Genomic DNA, 19911 nt, shown 5'->3' on the forward strand with positions numbered 1-19911 from the left:
GCCATCGTGACCGTGAACATGTCCGTATTTGGGTAAGTCATCATGGTCAAACCGATGGATGCATCTCCTAGGACAATGCGGAACTAATACCACCGCAGAAGGGCAACTTTCTCTGCTGCAAGATTCGCCGAAGCCAGGCCCACGTACCCTGCAAGCCTGTTCAAGACAATTCTGGGGTATTACAATCATGAGGATCCTCATGGCACGCTTCTGGACTTGGGTTGTGGCCATGGAATTGTTGCTAGGGAGCTGAGCCCCCGCTTTGCCAGAGCCATCGCCATTGACCCAAGTGATGGGATGATCCGACTGGCAATGCAAACCCATGCCGAGCACACCAAGATCTCATTCCGTCAGGGCTACGCCGAGGACTTGTCTTTTCTACCTGCACGCTCGGTAGACATGGCTGCAGCTGGTCAGGCAGCGCATTGGTTCAACTACCCCAAGTCTGGCCAGAGTTGTCCAGGGTAGTCAAGCCAGGCGGCTCACTGGCCTTTTGGGGGTACAAGGACAACATCCTCATTGGACACCGGCGAGCCAACGAGATATTTGAGAAGTTCTGCTACGGCGAAGGAGAAGTGTTACCCGGTGTGGAGGGCATGAACCAGTATTGGGAGCGTCCTGGACGAGACATCCTCCGCGACCTGCTGGCTGATGTCAAGCCCCCTGAGTCGGAGTGGGACAAGATCAAGCGAATCACCTACAACGTCGACAAAGATACGACTGAGATTGCAGGCCCAGAGACGGCCTGGATGAGAAAGAAGCTCACCCTCGGGCAGTTTGAGGCCTATGTGCGCACCTTTACTGGGTACCAGGGCTGGATGGATGCGCACCTGGACAAGAAGAGCCGTGCCGAAGGTGGTGAGGGAGACATTGTGGACTTTATGTTTGATCAGATCCTAGAGGCGGAACCTGAGTGGAAGGAGAAGGGTGATCGCTGGAGAGATGTCGAGGTTGAATCCGTCTGGGGCACGTATATTCTGCTGGCGACGAGGAAGTGAGGATGAAGACGAGTCAGGACGGATATTCCGCCAAGACTTGATGAAGGCGATCGACAGCCACGCAACAGATATTTATGCAAATGCAATGGCCTCCAAGCCCATTTTTTACACACAGAGACCAATCCTTTTGATAAGAGCTATGCATATTTACCCAAGTTTCAATAGTTTCACCGCCTCGATTGGCTAGTAGATAGTCGACAATATAAAGCCGACATCATGCACCCCTAGCTAGATAACAGGCCCTGCTCCGGCGATCAACCGCCCAATCTATTTTGTCACCCCGGCTGGCTTCGGTTGGGCGACCAGCCTGGGCCATGGGCTGACACGGTTGCCCCGTCAGTCTCAGGCAAAAGGACAGCAGGGAGGCCAAGGCGTGAATTGAAATGCACAGCGAGTGCAAGCCTGGTCCTCTTTTCTTACTTCTTCATCCTTCAACACCACTCGACCTCTCAAAAAACCATCACCAAGCATTTTTTTCGCAGTCACTCCTGTGCAATCTCCAGTACCCGTTCCCGTGTCACAAGCTCAAGCCCATCAGCCGCACACACCCAAACCCAAAATGGTGAGTCCCAGTTGCCCCGGACACCCCTTTCTCGATGGCGTAAACAACCCACCCCGCCCTCTGATTCGACAGCCGGCCGCCCGAACAGTGGAAGAGCTTGGAAAGTTGGTTTTGCATCACCTTGTGCGAAACAAACAGTCTCGGACTTTCTGCAACTTTCATCTTTCCACATCTCTCCGCACCGCACCTCCTGAATCGCAATCGCAGCACTTTAACCAGCGCATCACAACACAACACAAGCAATCATGTCTTCTAACAAGTTTGACTCTCAGGCTTCGACCAACTACAAGGAGGCTTTTGCCCTGTTCGACAAGCGCGGCAATGGCCGTGTCTCCCTCGAGAGCCTGGGCGACCTTCTCCGCGCCTGCGGTCAGAACCCTACCCTCTCCGAGATCCAGGACCTCGAGAAGAACGTTGGCGGTGACTGTGAGTATTTTGTTTTGATTCCAGATGTTCCAGGGCGCTCGCTGACTTGATGCGCACAGTCGATTTCGAGACCTTCCAGCGTGTTCTGAACCGCCCCGGCGGCTTCCGCGACCCAGGCGAGCCCGAGGAGTACTGCCGCGGTTTCCAGGTGTTTGACAAAGACATGACGGGGTTCATCGGCGTCGGCCAGCTCAAGTACATCCTTACAAACCTCGGCGAGAAGATGACCGATGAGGAGGTGGATGAGCTCCTCAAGGCTGTCGACACCAGCTCAGGCCAGGTCAACTACACTGGTACGTTTTCTACATCTCACGCCTTACTTTTGTAACCAATAACTGACTGATCTGATTGCAGATCTCGTGCGAACCATCCTCGCCAACTAGGCGGTACAAGACAATGGGCGGATCAGTTAATGCATCTACGTGGAAGGGCCGGCGTTTGCTTGTTTGATTATGGAATTGGAATCGGCTATGGATACACCGAAATGATGAATTACCGCTGAGCCTTTTGGCGAAGCACCAGCATGTATGGATTTCTGGTAGATACTTTGGGGTGAGCAGGAGTCTAGAATTGATGCTCTTGTGTCTCTCGATTACTCATTCGTGTGATGCTGCTCGGGAGGGTGTTTCACCATGATCAGGGGCATAATGGGGCACAGAGACGTGCAACAGCCTCAACATGATATCCTCATTCTTTTGTTTACTTTTGCTCGCATAACGAACAATCAAGGCTTCCAATCAAAATCATGGCTCATGCGCCCTCAATTGTTGGATCGTCCCGCTTCGCCCTGACCTGATCATGATGCCCGTGGCTGGCCCGGCGATCATACCGCCCCGCCACAGCACCCGATTGCCCCGCGTTTTCCATTCGCTAGCGGCGGATTGAGGCAGGAGCTTCAGCTGCATCACCAGTAGCTCTCGCCCCATCTCCCTGCATCAACACCACACCTTAACGCCTTGGTAGACGCCTGATCAATAGAGCTTCTGTCTGCCGAACCCCTCTTTTGCATCCTTCACCTTCTGGCCTCAATCCCATAAGCTATAAAGCCGACCGGCTGCCCAGCCAGACCCAACCCACTTCTTGTCCTGGCCGCCAAGCTGGACAAGCGTGCTTCCCGCAAGCCCCTCCTCCTACTCTCCCTCCTCGTCCTCGTCCTCGCCATCACTCTGGCTTCCTCACGAGCCTTCTCCCGACTCGGATCACTTGCCAGTCACTTCAGATTCCAAGCCGCGCGCTCAGCTATCCCTACAAGACAGCTCATGACCAGCACCATGGTTCCCGACAAGTACCGTAACCCTCCTCAGGCGCCCCCGCTGTTCACCGCCACCCCCGAGTCGATTGCGGCCGACACGAAGAAGCTCTGCGATGTCACCAAGAATGTCCTAGACTCGGTGGTTGCCGATGTTCCCGCCGACAAGGCCACCTTCGCCAAAGCTCTTGAGCCTATCCTGCTGGACGAGAACTTGGCTGCCACCCAGCGACGCATCTTGACTTTCTACCACCATGTTTCCACCAACAAGGAACTGCGAGATGCCTCCACCGAGTCTGAGAGAGTCTTCAATGACTTTGGAATCGAGTGCAACATGCGAGAGGACGTCTTCAAGGTCGTCGACGGAGCCTTCGCGAACCGAGCTTCTGAAGATCTGAGCAAGGAACAGCTGCATGTCCTCGAGAAGGAACGACAAAAGTACATCCGAAACGGTCTGCGTCTTCCTGCTGGCCCCAAGCGAGACAGATTCAAGGAGATCCAGAAGCGCCTGAGCGAGCTCGAGATCCAGTGCCAGACCAACCTCAACGAGGAGAAGGGTGCTATCTGGTTCACACCCGAGGAACTTGAGGGTGTTCCTGCTGATGACATTGACATTGACTCTCTTGAGAAGGGAACCGGAGAGAACGAAGGCAAGGTCAAGCTTTCCTTCAAGTACAACCACTACTTCCCCCTCATCAAGCACGCCGTCAACGCCGACACTCGCCGCAAGTACACCATTGCGGAATCTAACAAGGCCAACATCAACGTGCCATTGTTCCAGGAAGTCATCACTCTCAGAGACGAGGCTGCCCGACTTCTCGGATACGAAAACCATGCAGCCCTCCGGATCGAGGAGAAGATGGCCAAGGGCCCTGAAGCTGTCCGAGAATTCCTGGACGATCTTCGAACCCGGCTGGCTGAGGGTGGAGCAAAGGAGATTAACAAGCTCTTGGAGTACAAGAAGAAGGACCTTGAGGAGCGTGGTCTCCCAGTTGACGACAACTTCTTCATGTGGGACACATCCTTCTACTCGCGTATCCAGAAGGAAAAGGAGTACAGTGTCGATGAGACTAAGATCTCCCAGTACTTCCCCGTTGAGTCGACATTTGCTGGCATGCTCAAGATTTTTGAGGAAATCTTTGGCTTCGTTTTCGTTGAGCTCAAGCCTGATGAGCGAGCTCGACTAAGCCCTACTGGCAAGGCCGAGGATATTGTGTGGCACGAGGATGTCTTGATCTACAGTGTGTGGGATGACGAGGCTTCAGGTGGCAACTTCTGTGGCTACCTGTACCTGGATCTGCATCCCCGTGATAACAAGTATGGCCACAATGCCAACTTCAACCTTGAGCCAGGCTACATCGCTGAGGATGGCAAGAAGCACTACCCTGTTACTGCTCTTGTCTGCAACTTCAGCAAGCCTTCGCCCAAGAAGCCTTCGCTGCTCAAGCATCACGAGGTTGTGACTCTGTTCCACGAGCTGGGCCACGGCATCCACGACTTGGCTGGACGTACCCGCTACAGCTACTTCCATGGAACTTCTACCGTACTGGACTTTGTCGAGGCACCTTCTCAGATGCTCGAGAACTGGTGCTGGACCCCCAGCGTGCTCAAGTCGCTCTCCAAGCACTGGGAGACTGGCGAGCAGATCCCCGATGAGCTGATTGAGAAGCTGGTTTCCACCAAGCGCCTCAACTCAGCCATTGGTGCTCTGGGTCAGCTGACCATTGGCATTTTCGACATGACTGTGCATACGCCCGAGTCTCACGAAGCGGTCAAGCAGCTGAACGCTGGTCGGCTGTGGAACGAGCTTCGACACAACATCTCCGGAACCAAGGGCCCTGAGGACCTTGGACAAGGCCTGTAAGTATTGACTGTATTACCTTGGCTATGAGTAGCACGCTAACGGTGAAGCAGTGAATGGGGTAACCGACATGCTGGTATTGGCCACTTCATTGGTGGATATGATGCCGGTTATTATGGCTACCTGTACTCTGAGGTGTTCTCTCTCGACATGTTCCACTCGTTCTTTGCGAAGAACCCTATGGACGGTGAGGAAGGACGCCGATATCGCCACACGGTCCTGGAGAAGGGTGGCAGCATTCCCGAGTTGGAGTTCTTGAAGGAGTTCCTGGGTAGGGAGCCCAGCTCAGAGGCTTTCTACAAGGAGCTTGGACTTTCGTCATCTGCTTAAAGAAGGAGGTGTTTTGGTACCGAGACTGGCAACATAGAAAAGAAAGAAAAAATCCATAGATACTCGGTCAATGATAAGAGTTATGAGGCATGCCACTTGATTTGTCGGCCTTGATTATGAACATGTGTGCCTTTTGCTGAGAATACGTGAGGGGAGCTTGGGTCTGGCTATCGTCTATTTGATATACCTTGTGTTTTCTATAAACAGCGGGATGTCAATGGTATGGCGTTTCTGTAGAATTTCCCCCTGACCATGACTCTCGGATAATGATTGATAACGTGCAAACTGGCTAGGTAGGGAGATTATAGAGGCGGGGCCAGAAATATCAAGACAACTGTAAAAGCTAATTGTTAATTGTAACTATCTAGTATTTTGTAGAAACTAGTATTCTAGCTTCTGGCTGACTTGGTATTGTAAATCATTAAACAGCAAATCTCAACCATGATACATCACAGGTCATACATGTTACAAGTTCCTTGACTCCGTCCCCCTTCATAGACTCGCCGATCTCTTACCGGGTGCCTCCCCCATTCTGCGCAATTCAACATCGCTCCCAGACTCAGTATCGTCTAGAAAACTCTCGCCGCCTCTTCCCGTCGGCTCCTGCGAAGTCTCGGCTGGTGCGTTACCCACCGCCGTCTCCACCATCTCCTCCGAGCGCCCAGAGCTGCGGGCGCCCCTGATCCACTCCCTCAGAGGTCTCCAGCTCGTCACGAAAAAGATGACGGCGTTCCAGAGTCCTTGGAGTGGCAAGACTGCAGCTGTGGCGACGTGGTACTCGTAGGGCGAGGTGCCGACGAGCCAGCTGTGGATGCGGTTCAAACTGCTCGGGATCCAAGTCACCAGCACACTAAGGGCGAAAAGGAAACTAGTACGCAGGTAGGCTCGCTTGATGGGGTCCTCGACGACAAACTTGTTGACAGTCTTCTTGGTCGCCGACGTGATGCGGCGGAGCGGGGACCTCTGGGGGTGGTGGTTGCCGGCCGGGGACGTGACGGTGGAGAAGTATTGGCTCGGAGCTGTCTGGATCGGAGGGGGGAGCTCGTCGAAGGAGACGTGAGGTGTTGATTGTTGCATATGTGCCGGTCTTGGTTCGTTGGGTAGGGCAGATGTAGATGCGGTTGAGTGGACAACCTGGACTTCGGTGACGATGGTTCCGTAGAAGCAGTCTTGGGGCACCGAGAGGAAGTCGACGCGGGGCTTAATACCTGTTAGAGAGCTTCAAAGGAGTGGAAGTGGTTGTCAAGTACCTGCTCATAGACGCCTGCCTCTCTGCTCTTGGATGCCGAGAAACTCTTGAGTTGGTTTCGAGAGTGAAAGACATGATATCCGACCATGAAGTAAAAGATCAACGACCCAACAATACAGACCCAGATGAGCATGTAGTAGGTGTATATACGGATGTTTTCCCAGTCCTGATTGACCCAGCACCAGATCTAAACACAGTCAGTCGATGAGTGTTGAAGAAATATGTCGAGTACTCACAGTTGCCTGACCGTACACAAGTCCTCGGCCCGGGCTTCTAACCAGCAGCAACGAGAGAGCGATTATGAAAGGGCCACCATAGCAGATGAGGCAGTACAGCCACCACCACCTGCGAAAGGCATCGGGGCTGGTGCGAAAAAAGAAGACGAGAAAGACGTTGAAGGCCATGGCCAGGGACCACCACGGGTCAGACTGCATGAACCTATCAAGGTAAGCAAGAAACCCCAATGTCAGTGAGGATAGGACTAACATGTGGAACAAGAAGCTCTGTGCCTGGCACAGCGGAGACGCAACACCCAGCTCAAGCCCGTCCATGGCGATGACGCTCGCGATACTAGCGCCGACATTGGCGATGCTCGCAAACACGATAAAGGTGTTTTGGACGTTGCGGACTCGAGGAACCAGAGCGTAGGCGATGAAGATGAGGACGACGGCCACCAGGCTGATGGAGCCTCCCATGCGCTCCATCAGAACCAGCGCCTGCGTCTGTCCCGCTGTCAGCGCCTCGGCGCGGCCGGAGACCAACTTGTGCGCCGCCTCCGGCATGGTTTGTATATCGTTTGAGTCTTTCCCAGAGGTCTGTTGCTAGTGTATGTTGGTAGTGTTTATCAGTGCCTCCGAAAGAAAGAGAGAAGAAGAACTAAGACAGGGAGATGGAAAAGAGGAGGTAAAGCGCAGGTGTTCCCCCTAAGCGAGCCCGTCGAGTAACTGTATCCTGCAGAGGAAAAGAGACGAAATGAGAGGGATGTGTCTGTAGGCTGCCGACCGGATCTTGGGTCTCGGTGCGATACAAGGGGCACACAAAGGAACGAGCAGAGAGAGGTCGAGGTTGGCGAGGGGGAGCCGACGCCGTGACACCGCAGTGAGCTGCACGTAGCCGTTGGGAAAGAATCCTTGGACTGAGGTCAGGGGGGTAGAAGCACGGCAAGTGGTCTTTTTTATCTGGCTTTGATTTCTTCTTCTGTCTTGTCGTCGAGTCTTGGCTTGCCAGTGGCCGACACTTTTTCATCACTTGTCAGTGTCAAAGCCCACGATGCCAGCGACAGCTAAGGAATATCTTTTCCCTCCCAACCGCTGTGTACGCCAGGTTTAGAAACACTGACCCCGAGTATGCATAGGCTAACTGGCTGGGCTTTGGTGGCTCTGAATAACGGCCTCGTCCTTCCCCCTTTCCCTCCCAAGCCCTTTAACAACCAACATCAAAGGTATCGATATTCTAACACTCCAAGTTGAAGATAGGTAGGCTAATGCGTATTAGAGGCCGGCTGCTACCGCGCTCCTGTTCATACGTTGGCATTCCAATGTACGGACGAGCAAACAAGATGCACCTCGACGAATACCGACTTGCATATTCTACCCTCGATCGTCTTGGCAAATCTGAAATAGTATGCCACACCCCAATCAGAACCTGGTCCCCAAGAGCAAACATTGAGATGCTCCCGCAGCAGTCTCATATATCACATCCTATATCCTCGATAACTTGATCCCAAGACCAATTGCTGCTGAAGACCTGCCACGCCAAGAGGTTTGCTTTTGCGGTGAGAATGCGGGCTCCCGCGCCGAGAAAAGATGGCTGATAGGAAGTCCTAGACCTGAGCTCAGATTCCTGCCCTGTTTGTATGCTCTATGTGACTTTCATCCCTCACACACGAAACAAAGACCTCCACACCCAAGACGGCACAAGCAAATCCGGGGGCGGGCAGACGAGCCACCTCGTGGCCCTATCTCAACGACCGTTACTATTTTCAGCCATGAACAGCTCGGGGCTGCCATGTGCGGTATACTACACCCTCAGCTTCAGCAGGGAGGCGTCCGTCACGAGACCCCATGCTGCGTACCCCCCCGCATTGTTTGCTCATGACATCTCCAGTTACTGGCCAACTTCAGCCCTGCAACTTGCAGCATGGCGTCTTCTAGCTCTTCTAGAAACTTGGATCGAGCTTTGAGGCTAACTTGTCACTTCAGACAGCACAGTCTGTCAGAGAAATTCTCACATGAGAGAAATATGCACGCAGCCGTCAAGCTGAAAACATGGCAGTATTGTAAGTCTTCAATTGGGCCCTTCAAGCCACTTCATAGTCTAGCTAGGGATCCCTGCTCACAGTATCAAAACAATTACGTCTGTATACCTTACATGGGTGGATGCCTTTCCGCATCAAATCCCCCCCACTTGCTCATTTATCATAAACCACCTTACAGTGTGTAAAGGAAATCGGGTCGCTTATCTCCCATCTCGTGGATCTCCTCCTCCGACTTGCCCTCGATCAGGTGGTCACGCTCACCGGCCAGCCGCAGCCTGTTCTCCCGTGCAAGCATCAGGTACATGATGAGGCTGCCTCCAAAGACACCGGCAAACATGAAGCCCAGGATCGTGCCGTGGCCCTCGTAGAAGCGAGGGGCGTTGATAAAGACGTTGCTGCTCACCACACCGTTCAGGTTGCCCCAGCCAATGACAAATCCAAGTGTGATACCTCGCTTGTACACACCTTCCACGTTGTTGGCAACCCAGCTGATGGTGATGGGGATGACAGGGTAGATGCCCAGGGCACCCAGGAAGCATCCAGTGTACTGAACAGCCGGGTTGGTCGAAGCGATAAGCATGACGAAGCCCGCAAGTCCGACAGGGGCAGCGCAAAGGTTGAAGATACCTCGCTTGTTGATTCGGTCAGAGTACATACCCACACAGACGGTGACAATAGCAGCCAGGGCGTAGGGAGGCACACTGAGAAGCTGGTTCTTGATGACGGCCTTCTTGTCAGTGAAGGCCATGTTCTGAATGATGGTGGGCAGGAAGACGCTGAAAGAGTAGAGGGGCATCAGAGGACCCATGTAGATGAGCATGCCGCAGTAGGTCTTCCAGTCAGTGAGCGACTGCCAGAGATACTTCATCTTAAACTCTTCGTTCTTGGCGGACGACTGCTGGTCAGAGGCAAGTCGGTAGATAACACGGCGTCGCTCCTCCTCGGTGAGAAAGGTGGCCTCAGTAGGGAAGTCGTGCACCATCCAGAATGAGGCGATACCGATGAGGATGGTGAGAAGGCCCTCGATGATGAAGATCCACGCCCAGCCAGCAATGCCAGAGATACCATCCATCTTCTGGATACCAGCAGCCAGGAGACCACCGAAGGAGCCAGCAAGAGCCGCAGCAGAGAAGAACCAGGCGGCACGGGCACCAAACTCGGAACGCTTGTACCAGCACGAAAGATAGTAGTTGATACCGGGGAACAGACCAGCCTCAGTAAGACCAAGGAACCATCGAGCAGCCATGAGACCGTCCCAGTTGCGAACGAAACCCATGCCCAGCATGGCACCGCCCCACAGAACCCTGAACCCGGAGAGTCAGCAAGATGTATTGCATAGCATAGGCGACGGACACTGTGCCAGCGCGGCTACTTACATGATGGCAGGGATGAAGATGGAGGGCTTGGACCACTTCAGGAGAACGTTGGCGAGCGGCTCAAAGACGGCATATGAGATGTAAAAGATGGTCAGGGTGGCGTTGAATTGCGAAGTGTTCATGTGGATGTCGTCGAGGAGGCCGGCGATTTTGGCATTTCCAATGTTGGTTCGGTCAAGGAAGCAAACGAGGTAGAGCAGGCAGAGCTATATCATGTTAGTATAGATCATTAACTCTAATTCTGAAATCATACCCAAGGAACAAGCTTGACATCAATCTTTCGAAGCAGCTTCTTCTCCTGCAAGTAGTCAGTATAAGCGACTTTACCATGTATCGATAGTCACTCACAGCCTCCTTTCTCTCTTCCTCAGTCAGACCCGCATCGGGGTCGTTAACGAGGTCGACCTCGTGGGTCGAGGCCTTCTCATCGAAGGGTTCTTTCCGATCAATGTCGCTCATGGTGACAATATTCCTCAGATATATCGAGGTTGTATTTGAGAGAGACCAAGAGGCGAGGGGTAAAGAGAAGAAGGAACCGCGCCAGGTGGTGACAGCCCAGGGAAAAAACGTGGGAGGAAGGAAGTAATGGAGGACAAGGAAGCAGCAACCAGCCGAGAGGGACTATTTCGGCAATGGGAAGGAGCAGAGGAGAAGGAGACTCCAGAGATCTCGTCAAAGATGCAAGACAAGAATGGATGAACCCCAGAAGCCGGGAGTGACGGTGCAACAACGGGGAGACTTCTGCTTGTCGAAGCGAGGCGAAGGGAAACGGGAGGGAATGAGATGATGGGGGATTGTTATTGGAACAAGCAACAAGAGGAGGAGAAGCTTGTTTAAAGAGGCAAGCAAGCAAGAGACTTGTGGATGATGATCTCTAAAAACCTGGGGCAAAAGAGGATCCTCTAGCCCTTTAATAGTTAATTTGAATCTACTCTCATCTTGCCCCGAGCACACACGATGACCTCGCTCCTCACTCCCCCGTCTGGGGGAATGCAACCCCGAGGAGAAGAGAAAAAAATGAGGAGCAGGCCATGGCTGTGTGGGGATGCTGGCGCCCACGTTTTCTCGCCAAGGGTTGCCTCTCGGTGAGGAGACGTCTCTGTGCATACAGTATGGAGGAGTAGAGTAGCAGAGGACCCTCGTCTCCAATATGGATGGGATGCTATTCCATCCGTCCGTCCGTCCGACAAGGCCCAGCCAACGAACCAGGTCCAAGAAAGAGTCTTCACTCTTCCCCAGTCGGAGAGCAACAACTGGGGGGTACTCCCTGTCCTGTCCCGCAGGGGGGCTTTCTTTTTCCCCAGTTCGTTCGTTGGCGGGGAGAGTCCACTGCGCAGCGAAAGAGATTTGCTGCTTCAGTCTTGGGGATCTGTCGATCTTGTCCCTTCTTGCGGGGTTTGGGGTCACGGTGCATGTTGGGCGAGGAGAGAACGGGGTACAGGGGACGGCCGGCCCTTGCAACCATGATCCTCCTGGGGGCACGTTTTGGTGTATGTATGTCTCCCCTGGCGCAATACAGTACAGCACGGTAGGATTCGTCTATGGGGCCCGGCAGATGGGTCATGTAACGCTAGACATACCATGGGTTCGTTTTCCCTTCTTGGTTGTGCGGGCCACGCGAGATGGCGCTCCTCTGCCTGCTGTTGGGGGGGTCGCCTTGTGCTTGTGCCATGTGTGAGCCGTGACAGCTCGGGGAGGGACCGAGAATGTCAGCCCGAAGCGAACAAATATGCTTCTTTTTTAGTTAGTCGACAATATTTGGAGGGTGCGGGCGGCTCCGTCATAGGCAGGTCTGACGACCAACATGTTTCACGTAGGCGTTGGAGCTCTTGATTCTCTAGCTCGTCCTCTGTCTCTTGTCAGTGTAGGCATGCCATTCCGACCCTGGCTTCGATCACCGTTTGAGCAACACGCTTGACAGATGGTGCATGGCATCCCCGGTCAAATGGTCTTACACGCTCTCTCGTACAAAGCCTCGTCCCTCTCAGTTGGTTTCCCTCCCACCCCTTCTTGTACCAAAAGAGCACGCGTCATGTCATTTCACGTCCTCTCAGGCCATGCTCCGCGCGGCACACAGACGCAAGGCAAACATGGCCTCCTGGAGAGATGCCGCAGAGTTGCCACACCTGTTTGCCGCCCTCCAGAACCTCGCGTGGTTTGCCGCCACCTCGATCAAGCCACTTGTCCCGCCCAACGGCCTTTGTCCTCCACTCTGTGCTGGCCCATGGTTCATCGTGGCCTACTCTCTAAGGCTTCAGGTAGGTTGCCATCAGACCCACACAGGTTTCTGTCAAGCCTGTATCCCCTCATCATCGGTCCCAGTTTTCCTCTCAAGAAAACAAGCGCAGCAGTAAGAGACCGGGGTTCTTGCAGTCTACCGTCACATTGTAGCCCGCTCTCAAAGCTTACTCTGGGCCCTGCCACCAAGATTTCTTGTTTCTCGCCCAGACGGCGGCTCGCCTCGCCCAGAGAAAAATATCCCGAAGACGTAACATGACGGTGTAATAGGCACCGACCGGGCACGGGATAATACATACAGTAGCATGACTCGTCGTCGTTTTAGAGATGCGCCAAGGTCGCTAAACGGGGATCAAGAAACGAGCGGGCGTGGCCTTGGCCGTTCTTGGGTAGGGTAGTAGACGCGGTGGAGGTTGTCCGTGGCATATCCCAGCCCACTTACATACAGCGCATCCACTTGCCTCCATCCCCATACCTACCATTTAGAAGCCCCAGGGCCCCTGACAAATCAAGCCCGAGCCGGTATCATCTCGTACTGCATCCAACTCAAATCAAACTTGATCCGAAAGCCTATCCAGACCTTCATGTTGTCTGCAGAGCAAAGACAGGAAAGCAAACACCCGTGATACCGCCTGGAGCGTCATCCCGCAGAGACAAATTTGGAGTCGGTGGGAAACTGGAAACTAGTGCTGATAGCCGCAGCGGCTAGGGAATCAGCATAACATGGCGTTAATTTCTAGAAGCTTGGCACGGCGAGGCGATCCGTCTCTCGCAGTCTGCCCGCAGCCACGCCGACGCCTTGCGTCTGGCTTGTATCACTTGGGGTAGCCAGAGAAAAGAGGCAAGAACAGTTTGTTGAGAGGAGAAGAGATGAACGACGGGTGCGTACAGCTCGAGCTGAAAACAACAACATGCGGGACAACGCATTAGTCGAATGCTATGGCTTACTCGACAGGCATTGAGATTGCTCTCAGACACCAAACATCATCCGTGTCCTTCGCACTTTGTCCTCCGTCTCGAGGAAAAGACTTCTATTATGCTGAGGGATTACTAGTATGAAAAAGACAAAAACATCTCATGTCATGCTCACGAACGAGAATGGTTCAACCCCCATCTTTTCCCCGCAGTCGCCAGGGCTGGTGAGTCTCCTTCCCCGCGCGAGCGAGGGCCTTTCTCCGCAGATCCGTGTCTGCGATCTCCTCGCGAGCCAAGATGATCCAGATGGTGGGGAGAAGGGGGAACTGGGGGCTCCAAAAGGGCCTCTCTGTTCTCGGCGTCACTCTGGCATGTTTCCTCGCCTCCAGCCCCAGATCCTGGCTCCTTTTGCAAAATGCCCTCCTCTCACTGGCCCATTTCCCCTCTCCCCCATGTTGCCTAGATCCAGGGCCGAAAGATTGGAGTGGTCCGATGGTGCGGTGGAGGCGCGGAGGAGCAAGCCCGTCCCTCGGGGGAGCGCCAATCGCGGACGCAATCCACCGCCGGCGCCGGGGGACCCGGACTCTTCACATCTTTCCTTCTCAGACTAGCATTCTCCTTCTCCAAGGAAGCCAGAAGGCTTCTGAGACACATCTAGCGTCCAACACGGAAGGCTGTAGATGAGCGCACCGATGCCCCCGTGTCCAAACCCGGACGGTCCTTGCGGATGCGGCGCGCAGCCACACGGAGATCCGACGCCGTGCCTCTCTACCACGGCTCCGGTTGCTTAGCCCTTTACCAAGCCTCTGGCCTATTGCCTCGCTCGTAGTCTTCCCCAAGATCCCAAGATCCAATGCCACATAGCCGCGGGACGGGGCTGCGGCTCCGCGTTCTTCCCCACGATCCCTACTTTTTTCTTCAAGGTCGGGTCCATAGCATCTCAGATGGTATCAGGGGGAGGGCCTTGCTGTTCGAGATCTTTGGGATGACGCCACTTTGTCGCTAGACTATTCCTTCTGGACCAACTGGGTGTGGCCTCAACTTGCACCCTGATGAGAGACAATCTCAGGCTTGCCCATCAAGGCCTAACAGCTCATATCACGCGCCGGTGATGAAATGAAATGCAACCCTCAAGCCACGAAAACTCGCAACACTCAACCCGAGCTATCAACACTGGTTCCCTATTTCGAATCTAGTTTCGGTGCTTACTCTCCAGCCTCGGCCGAGCCGAGATGGTTGTCTCTTCTTTCATGTGCTGCATCAGTTGTAATCACTCATTCGACATTGACGTCTTGGACGAGACCATCTTGGTCATGTCTGAGACTCCCACTTACACCCAAGCCTAGTCGTGAGAAGGGACAGTGCAACTCTGTATTCCACATTTGCAACCTCTGTGTTTCCGGGAAACTCCCTACCAGTGACTATTCCTCGACTCACGACTTAACTATCCCAGTGGAACCTAATACTCGAAGAAGTGGCCACCTCCAAGCACTTAACCCACGAGGGGGTTTGCCCACGGCAAGTTTCATAAACTACAACAGTGCAGCCCCGTGAATAACAAGAGTCTTTCCGGAATTTGCAACCTCCTGAACCGCCGAGTGTTCCACAGCCTGCAAGAGGCTGCTAGCTCTCACGAGAAGTTCTAACAGTTGTCAGCCAGGACCCAAATCAAAACTCGTCTCTGACAGCCTACCCTCATAGACCATGGTATAATGAACAGGCGGGTCATCGTCAGGTCCCGAGATAAGAGGCATTGTCTCTGACGCCGCAGGAACAACTCGGAAACGTATTCCAACATTGTCATGTCGACCTATCCAGACGATACTCTCAGAGCCCGTGCTCGACAAGTCCTGTTTGCTTGCCATCTCGGCCAGCCAGTTTCGAAAGATTCGCACGACGCCGTCGACGATGTTAACATGGCTTATAAACAACCCACGCTTGGGTCCCTCCTTAACAAGGTTGGTAACGGTGCATAGCTGAGAAAACAGCTCGCCATCATCTAGATGAATATGCTGCGTCGCGGCATCATCTTCGGAATCCTCGGGAGCTTGCGCCTCAGTAAATCTCGCTCTGATCCTCCTTGGACGACGATTCTCCTCTGCAAAGGTGGGCTTGAACGACGCATATAGGCGCTGCAGGTCACCCAGCGCAGGCGCCTCCTCGCTGACGGTGGGCCCGTCACGCGTTACGGTGCCTTGATACTGGCAGGCTAGGTAAGGTGTATATAGCTGGTCGCTCGGATGGTAGCATTCCAGAATAAGCTTATTATCAGGGAGTGGAGCTGTTTGGAGGAGGCGATGGTGCAGCACGCGGGTGACTAGGGAATAGAAGCGGCGGTTTATGAGGGCGAGTGGGAGGAGTTCCTGGGAAGATAATGGGGAAAGGATTGAGATAAAGATCTAATCATAGTCAGTTAATGAACAGAGCATACAAGAGTATATAAGTTCTCACTTCATTTGGCAGGTTGTCGATGACGCTATCGTGGGAAGCCATAGTTGTCACCTTCAACCGGAGATAAGAGACGAGCGGAGAAGAAGTGGCGATGACAACAAGGGAGCAGGACAAGGGGCAAAGTATCACAGTTATCACTCAAATAAGATCCGATTAAATCAATGCAATGCAATCAAGGATAGATGGGGTAATATGACGGGACTTGAAGGCAGAATAGTTGATGGTTGTCAACTATGTTTCTTTCAAGTTGTGAGCTTCGAGATAACGTCTTCAACGGCGTCAATTGAAAACGCGGGGGAGGGGCCATTGATTTAGTCAGCATCCGCAAGTCCGAATGACGAAACCTCCCTTGCTGTCTAGACAACCTCTATCAACTCTGAGAGCTAATCAAGGGGAGGGATTGTTTAATAGGGAGGTAGTTGATATTTTACGCGGTTGAGTAGCTTAGTATCGGGCGTGAGATTGCCGTGGATATATGACTTTTGTCCACGCTTTTGTCCTGCGGCATGGGTGAGTTGACCAGCTGGGACCATTGGTATTCTTTCATTTAGAGGTGATATCTTCTGAGAAAGATACCACATCTGAGCAGGATATTATATTAATGCTTTTCTTAAGGAAATACTATCATTCTAAGAAGTATTGCCCGTTACTTAATTTTAGGGACGAGCCTAGATATCTGGGGAAAAGATAACTAGGGTGCCAAATAAGTCCAACGATAGGGTAGCAAGAACATAAGAAATCCCTGAATCTTTCAATCACAGTCATGGACAGGATAAAACTTTTATGAAACATGTATTATTTCTATTATCCCTTGACCTCTTTTATCTAGAGCGGTGATTTTGGTATGACGCTATTCTAATGTGCAACAATACCTCCTTCTAAGATGATTCTCCCAAACGCCTGCGCCAAACTCATTCGTGTCGTCGTAAGAAAGCAAATCCTATCCTGATGATATCCCGCTACTGCTTCTGGTCCTTGTTTCGCGCATCTCGTACCGCGGCATCCACCGCGTCAACAAGATCGATGTGGAAGAATGGCCTGTCAACACCAAAGATGGCTGCCATGGATTGAGGCTGGTGGGACTCGGCGTGCACATGTGTGTTCTTGGTCATCATAGAAAGCTCATCTGATGAGTTCGATGGATGCTTAGACTCGGAACAATCCGATGAGCTCGAAGTTTCTGTGGGTGCCTCGATATCAGCTGGTCGACGAGTATCATCGGGCAATTGCACGTCCTTGTCCATCAGTGTTGCCGCGATAGAGTATGAGGGCACCCAGCTTCCGAGTGCCTCCTGGTTCTTAGAAGAAGGATATCCGAAACCGGCGCTGGCGAGAGCGCGACGAGTCCAGCGGTTGTTGACATTTGCAAAGTGCCATTCCACAGCGTCGGGTGAGGCATACCGATCAAGAGAGTTGCGGAGGTCCATGAGGCCTTGGATGCAGGTAATGTCGAGGTTGTTTACAGCAGAAAAGTCCAGAACGATAGCGCGGAGGAAAGGAAGGTCGTCGCCATTCTTCTTCTGTCCCTTGGGACCAGGGTCATTCCAGAGACGATCCGATTCCTTCTCAAAGTGCTCCTCAGAGGTACGCTTGGTATTCTCCATGACGTGAGTAACCAGAGAGTCGACGTGATAGGCCTGATTGGTGTAGTTGTAACCTTCGCTAAACCGGTAAATGAAAACACCCGGGTAAGGTGACTCGACATCGATCTCGGGGTTTGAGGCATCCTTGTGGTCGAGGGGTAGGAACACGTCCCGACCAGATTCGTCATGGAGAAGAGTAGCATGGCTTGATCGTCGGCTCAGGGTATGTTGGTTTCCGTGGTTGATCACGCGATGAGCTCGGGCGCGACCGAGGAACTTGCCTCGTGTGCGGGCAAGGCGGAAGAGGAGAAGGGCAATAGAAAGGCCAATGCCGACGTAGATAGAGATCTCAAGAGACTCAAAGACTGCTAGGATGACGCCAATAACCCAGATGAGCAGCTCAGGAGGCGAAAGTTGCCAGTACTTGTAGAGGTTCTTGGGAGGTGCCAAGAGGTTGCAAACTGCGTGAATGATCAAGCCGGCAAGGGCAGCCTTGGGAATGTAGTAGAAGACCACTGTCAGGGCATAGAGCGCCAAGACAAGAACCAATGCACTGAAGAGACCTGCCAGAGGTGTTCTCACACCAGCCTTGGAGAGGACAGCTGAAGCTCCGAAGGAGCCTGTGCACACGTAACCTCCCATGAAAGGGCTGAATAGGTTGGCAGCTCCCAGGGCCACGATCTCTTGCGAAGGGCTGACGGTGTAGTCGTACAGTCGGCCCATTGACTTGGCAATGGCGATGTGCTCAATGACCAAAATGATAGCAACGGCAGGCAGTTGAGGCATGACAAGCTTAAGCAGCTCAGTGTCGGGTGAGGGCAGGTTGGCCTTCTTAAATCCTGTCTGTATGTAAGCCTGATGTCTTTGACAAGTATTCATGGCACATACCTGGGTCGATTTTCCCAACGATCCGGAACTTGCTCTCCTCAAAAGGAACACCACGATGCACGAGGAAGCTAACGAGAGTGAAGAGAAGCATGACGAAAGTCATTCGAAGAGACGAGATGTAGGACCAGACGCGCTTCTTTTGGGGGTGGCGACGCTCCATGAAAGCACAGATATCTCGGATAGCGAACAGGAGGACGATCGAGGAGAAGCCAATGGCAGCGTCAAGCTTTGTATCGGGCAAGGCCTTGAGTGTGTTGATGATGACCTTGTAAGGGGACTCGCGAGTGTTGATCTCCGAAAGACCAAGAAGAACAGGCACTTGTGTCGACATGATGGTGATGCTAGCACCAGTGATGAAGGCCGAGATGGGGATATAGGGGATGAACTCGATGATCCAACCAAGACGGAACAGACCGAAGAACAGAAGGACTGCACCAGACATCAAACTCAAAGCGTGGGCGACTTCTTCGTTGGAGTATTTTCCGGGGCTGGCGCTGTCGACATGGCTGATGACCTGACCGACAAGGAGGGAGCCGACGGCTGTTGTCTGAGATGTGTTAGTGCTGAAGGGTTGAGTTAAGATATGACACATACACCGATGACAATATCCTTTGAAGTTCCAAAGAGCCAGTACAAAACGGCACCGGTAAACGATGTGTAAAGGCCATATGCGGGTGTGAGCTGGGCGAGAAGGGCGTAGGCTAGAGCCTGTGGGACAACAACTAGACCGATAGTGATGCCTACATAGTTTAGAATAGACCTAAGAGTTGAATGCGCTCAACCTACCGGCAGTAACATCGCCTAGTAGCCAGCTGAGGCAATATCTCGGAACCCATGAAGCCGATGGGAAGAGTCCTTGGAAATATCGATGAACACCATCTCGAGAGGGGGCAAGCTCCTTGAAGAATTCGGATATCGTTGGCTCCTGTTCCAGGAAGAGGTCGGCGGGTGTGATGGTCTCTCTCGCGCGTTGATCGAGGTCCTGGGGCATGCGGGAGTATCGTTCGTTGACGTCAATGCCGAGGACCGTCTTGGTGACGAAGTGTGAAGCCGTTTTGGACGCCATGGTGCAAGTCTCAACGGCCTAGCATAAACGGTGATGTATGGAAAAACCTTGAGAACAAAGGAAGAATTCTAGAGAGAGACAAGTGATACGGGATCCCCAGGATATATACGAGGTGCCCCGGCCGCCGGGCGGCTCAGGAAGGAACCAACGAGCCGGCAGACGGTAAAGTTATCAGGGCGGGAGACGGCGAAGACGGGAGTGGAGCCAGTCCACAGAAACAAGGCTCGCCGGGGTAGAGTCCATGATAGGGCCGTGGAGAGATCAGTGTAGCATAATGGCCTGGCTAACGACGGGAGTCGGCCGGAGCGGCCTCTGACGGGTTGCAGAGGCCCCCGAAGGAGACATCTGGTTGGACAGCAGGGAAGAGCGGTCTCCAGGTCCCCGATCGAGATTTGGCATGTTGGTGGGCGCATCTGGGTAAGGGGAAAAAAAAGTTCTTATTCCCCCATGTGATAGCCGGCC

General features: G+C 53.2%; 6 protein-coding genes across 6 annotated transcripts; 2 read left to right on the plus strand and 4 right to left on the minus strand.

Annotated features, from left to right (window-relative positions):
• Positions 1–18: 18 nt before the first annotated feature.
• MRS44_006587 (uncharacterized protein) lies at positions 19–998 on the plus strand (the record flags this gene model as incomplete). Its single annotated transcript, XM_065621823.1, has 3 exons — positions 19–32; positions 99–349; positions 418–998. The coding sequence occupies 3 exons, from the start codon at positions 19–21 to the stop codon at positions 996–998; spliced, it is 846 nt and encodes a 281-aa protein (XP_065477895.1).
• Positions 999–1805: 807 nt separating this feature from the next.
• On the plus strand, positions 1806–5426 carry MRS44_006588 (uncharacterized protein; the record flags this gene model as incomplete). The annotated part of the gene is made up of 4 exons (XM_065621824.1): positions 1806–1986; positions 2046–2279; positions 3049–5095; positions 5150–5426. 4 exons carry the CDS (start codon positions 1806–1808, stop codon positions 5424–5426), a joined length of 2739 nt encoding a protein of 912 aa, XP_065477896.1.
• Positions 5427–5918: 492 nt separating this feature from the next.
• MRS44_006589 (uncharacterized protein) lies at positions 5919–7457 on the minus strand (the record flags this gene model as incomplete). Its single annotated transcript, XM_046281872.2, has 4 exons — positions 5919–6626; positions 6677–6862; positions 6912–7113; positions 7162–7457. 4 exons carry the CDS (start codon positions 7455–7457, stop codon positions 5919–5921), a joined length of 1392 nt encoding a protein of 463 aa, XP_046139803.2.
• Positions 7458–9104: 1647 nt separating this feature from the next.
• On the minus strand, positions 9105–10767 carry MRS44_006590 (uncharacterized protein; the record flags this gene model as incomplete). The annotated part of the gene is made up of 4 exons (XM_046274571.2): positions 9105–10236; positions 10309–10514; positions 10562–10606; positions 10657–10767. 4 exons carry the CDS (start codon positions 10765–10767, stop codon positions 9105–9107), a joined length of 1494 nt encoding a protein of 497 aa, XP_046139802.1.
• A 4226-nt stretch (positions 10768–14993) lies between these two features.
• On the minus strand, positions 14994–15954 carry MRS44_006591 (uncharacterized protein; the record flags this gene model as incomplete). Its single annotated transcript, XM_046280507.1, has 3 exons — positions 14994–15103; positions 15155–15860; positions 15913–15954. 3 exons carry the CDS (start codon positions 15952–15954, stop codon positions 14994–14996), a joined length of 858 nt encoding a protein of 285 aa, XP_046139800.1.
• Positions 15955–16871: 917 nt separating this feature from the next.
• On the minus strand, positions 16872–19449 carry MRS44_006592 (uncharacterized protein; the record flags this gene model as incomplete). Its single annotated transcript, XM_046279227.2, has 4 exons — positions 16872–18334; positions 18384–18930; positions 18978–19123; positions 19170–19449. The coding sequence occupies 4 exons, from the start codon at positions 19447–19449 to the stop codon at positions 16872–16874; spliced, it is 2436 nt and encodes an 811-aa protein (XP_046139799.1).
• Between the last annotated feature and the right edge of the window lie 462 nt (positions 19450–19911).

Source organism: Fusarium solani, assembly GCF_023522795.1.
Source record: "Fusarium solani strain SB1 chromosome Unknown bctg00000003_1, whole genome shotgun sequence".
Classification (NCBI taxonomy): domain Eukaryota; kingdom Fungi; phylum Ascomycota; class Sordariomycetes; order Hypocreales; family Nectriaceae; genus Fusarium; species Fusarium solani.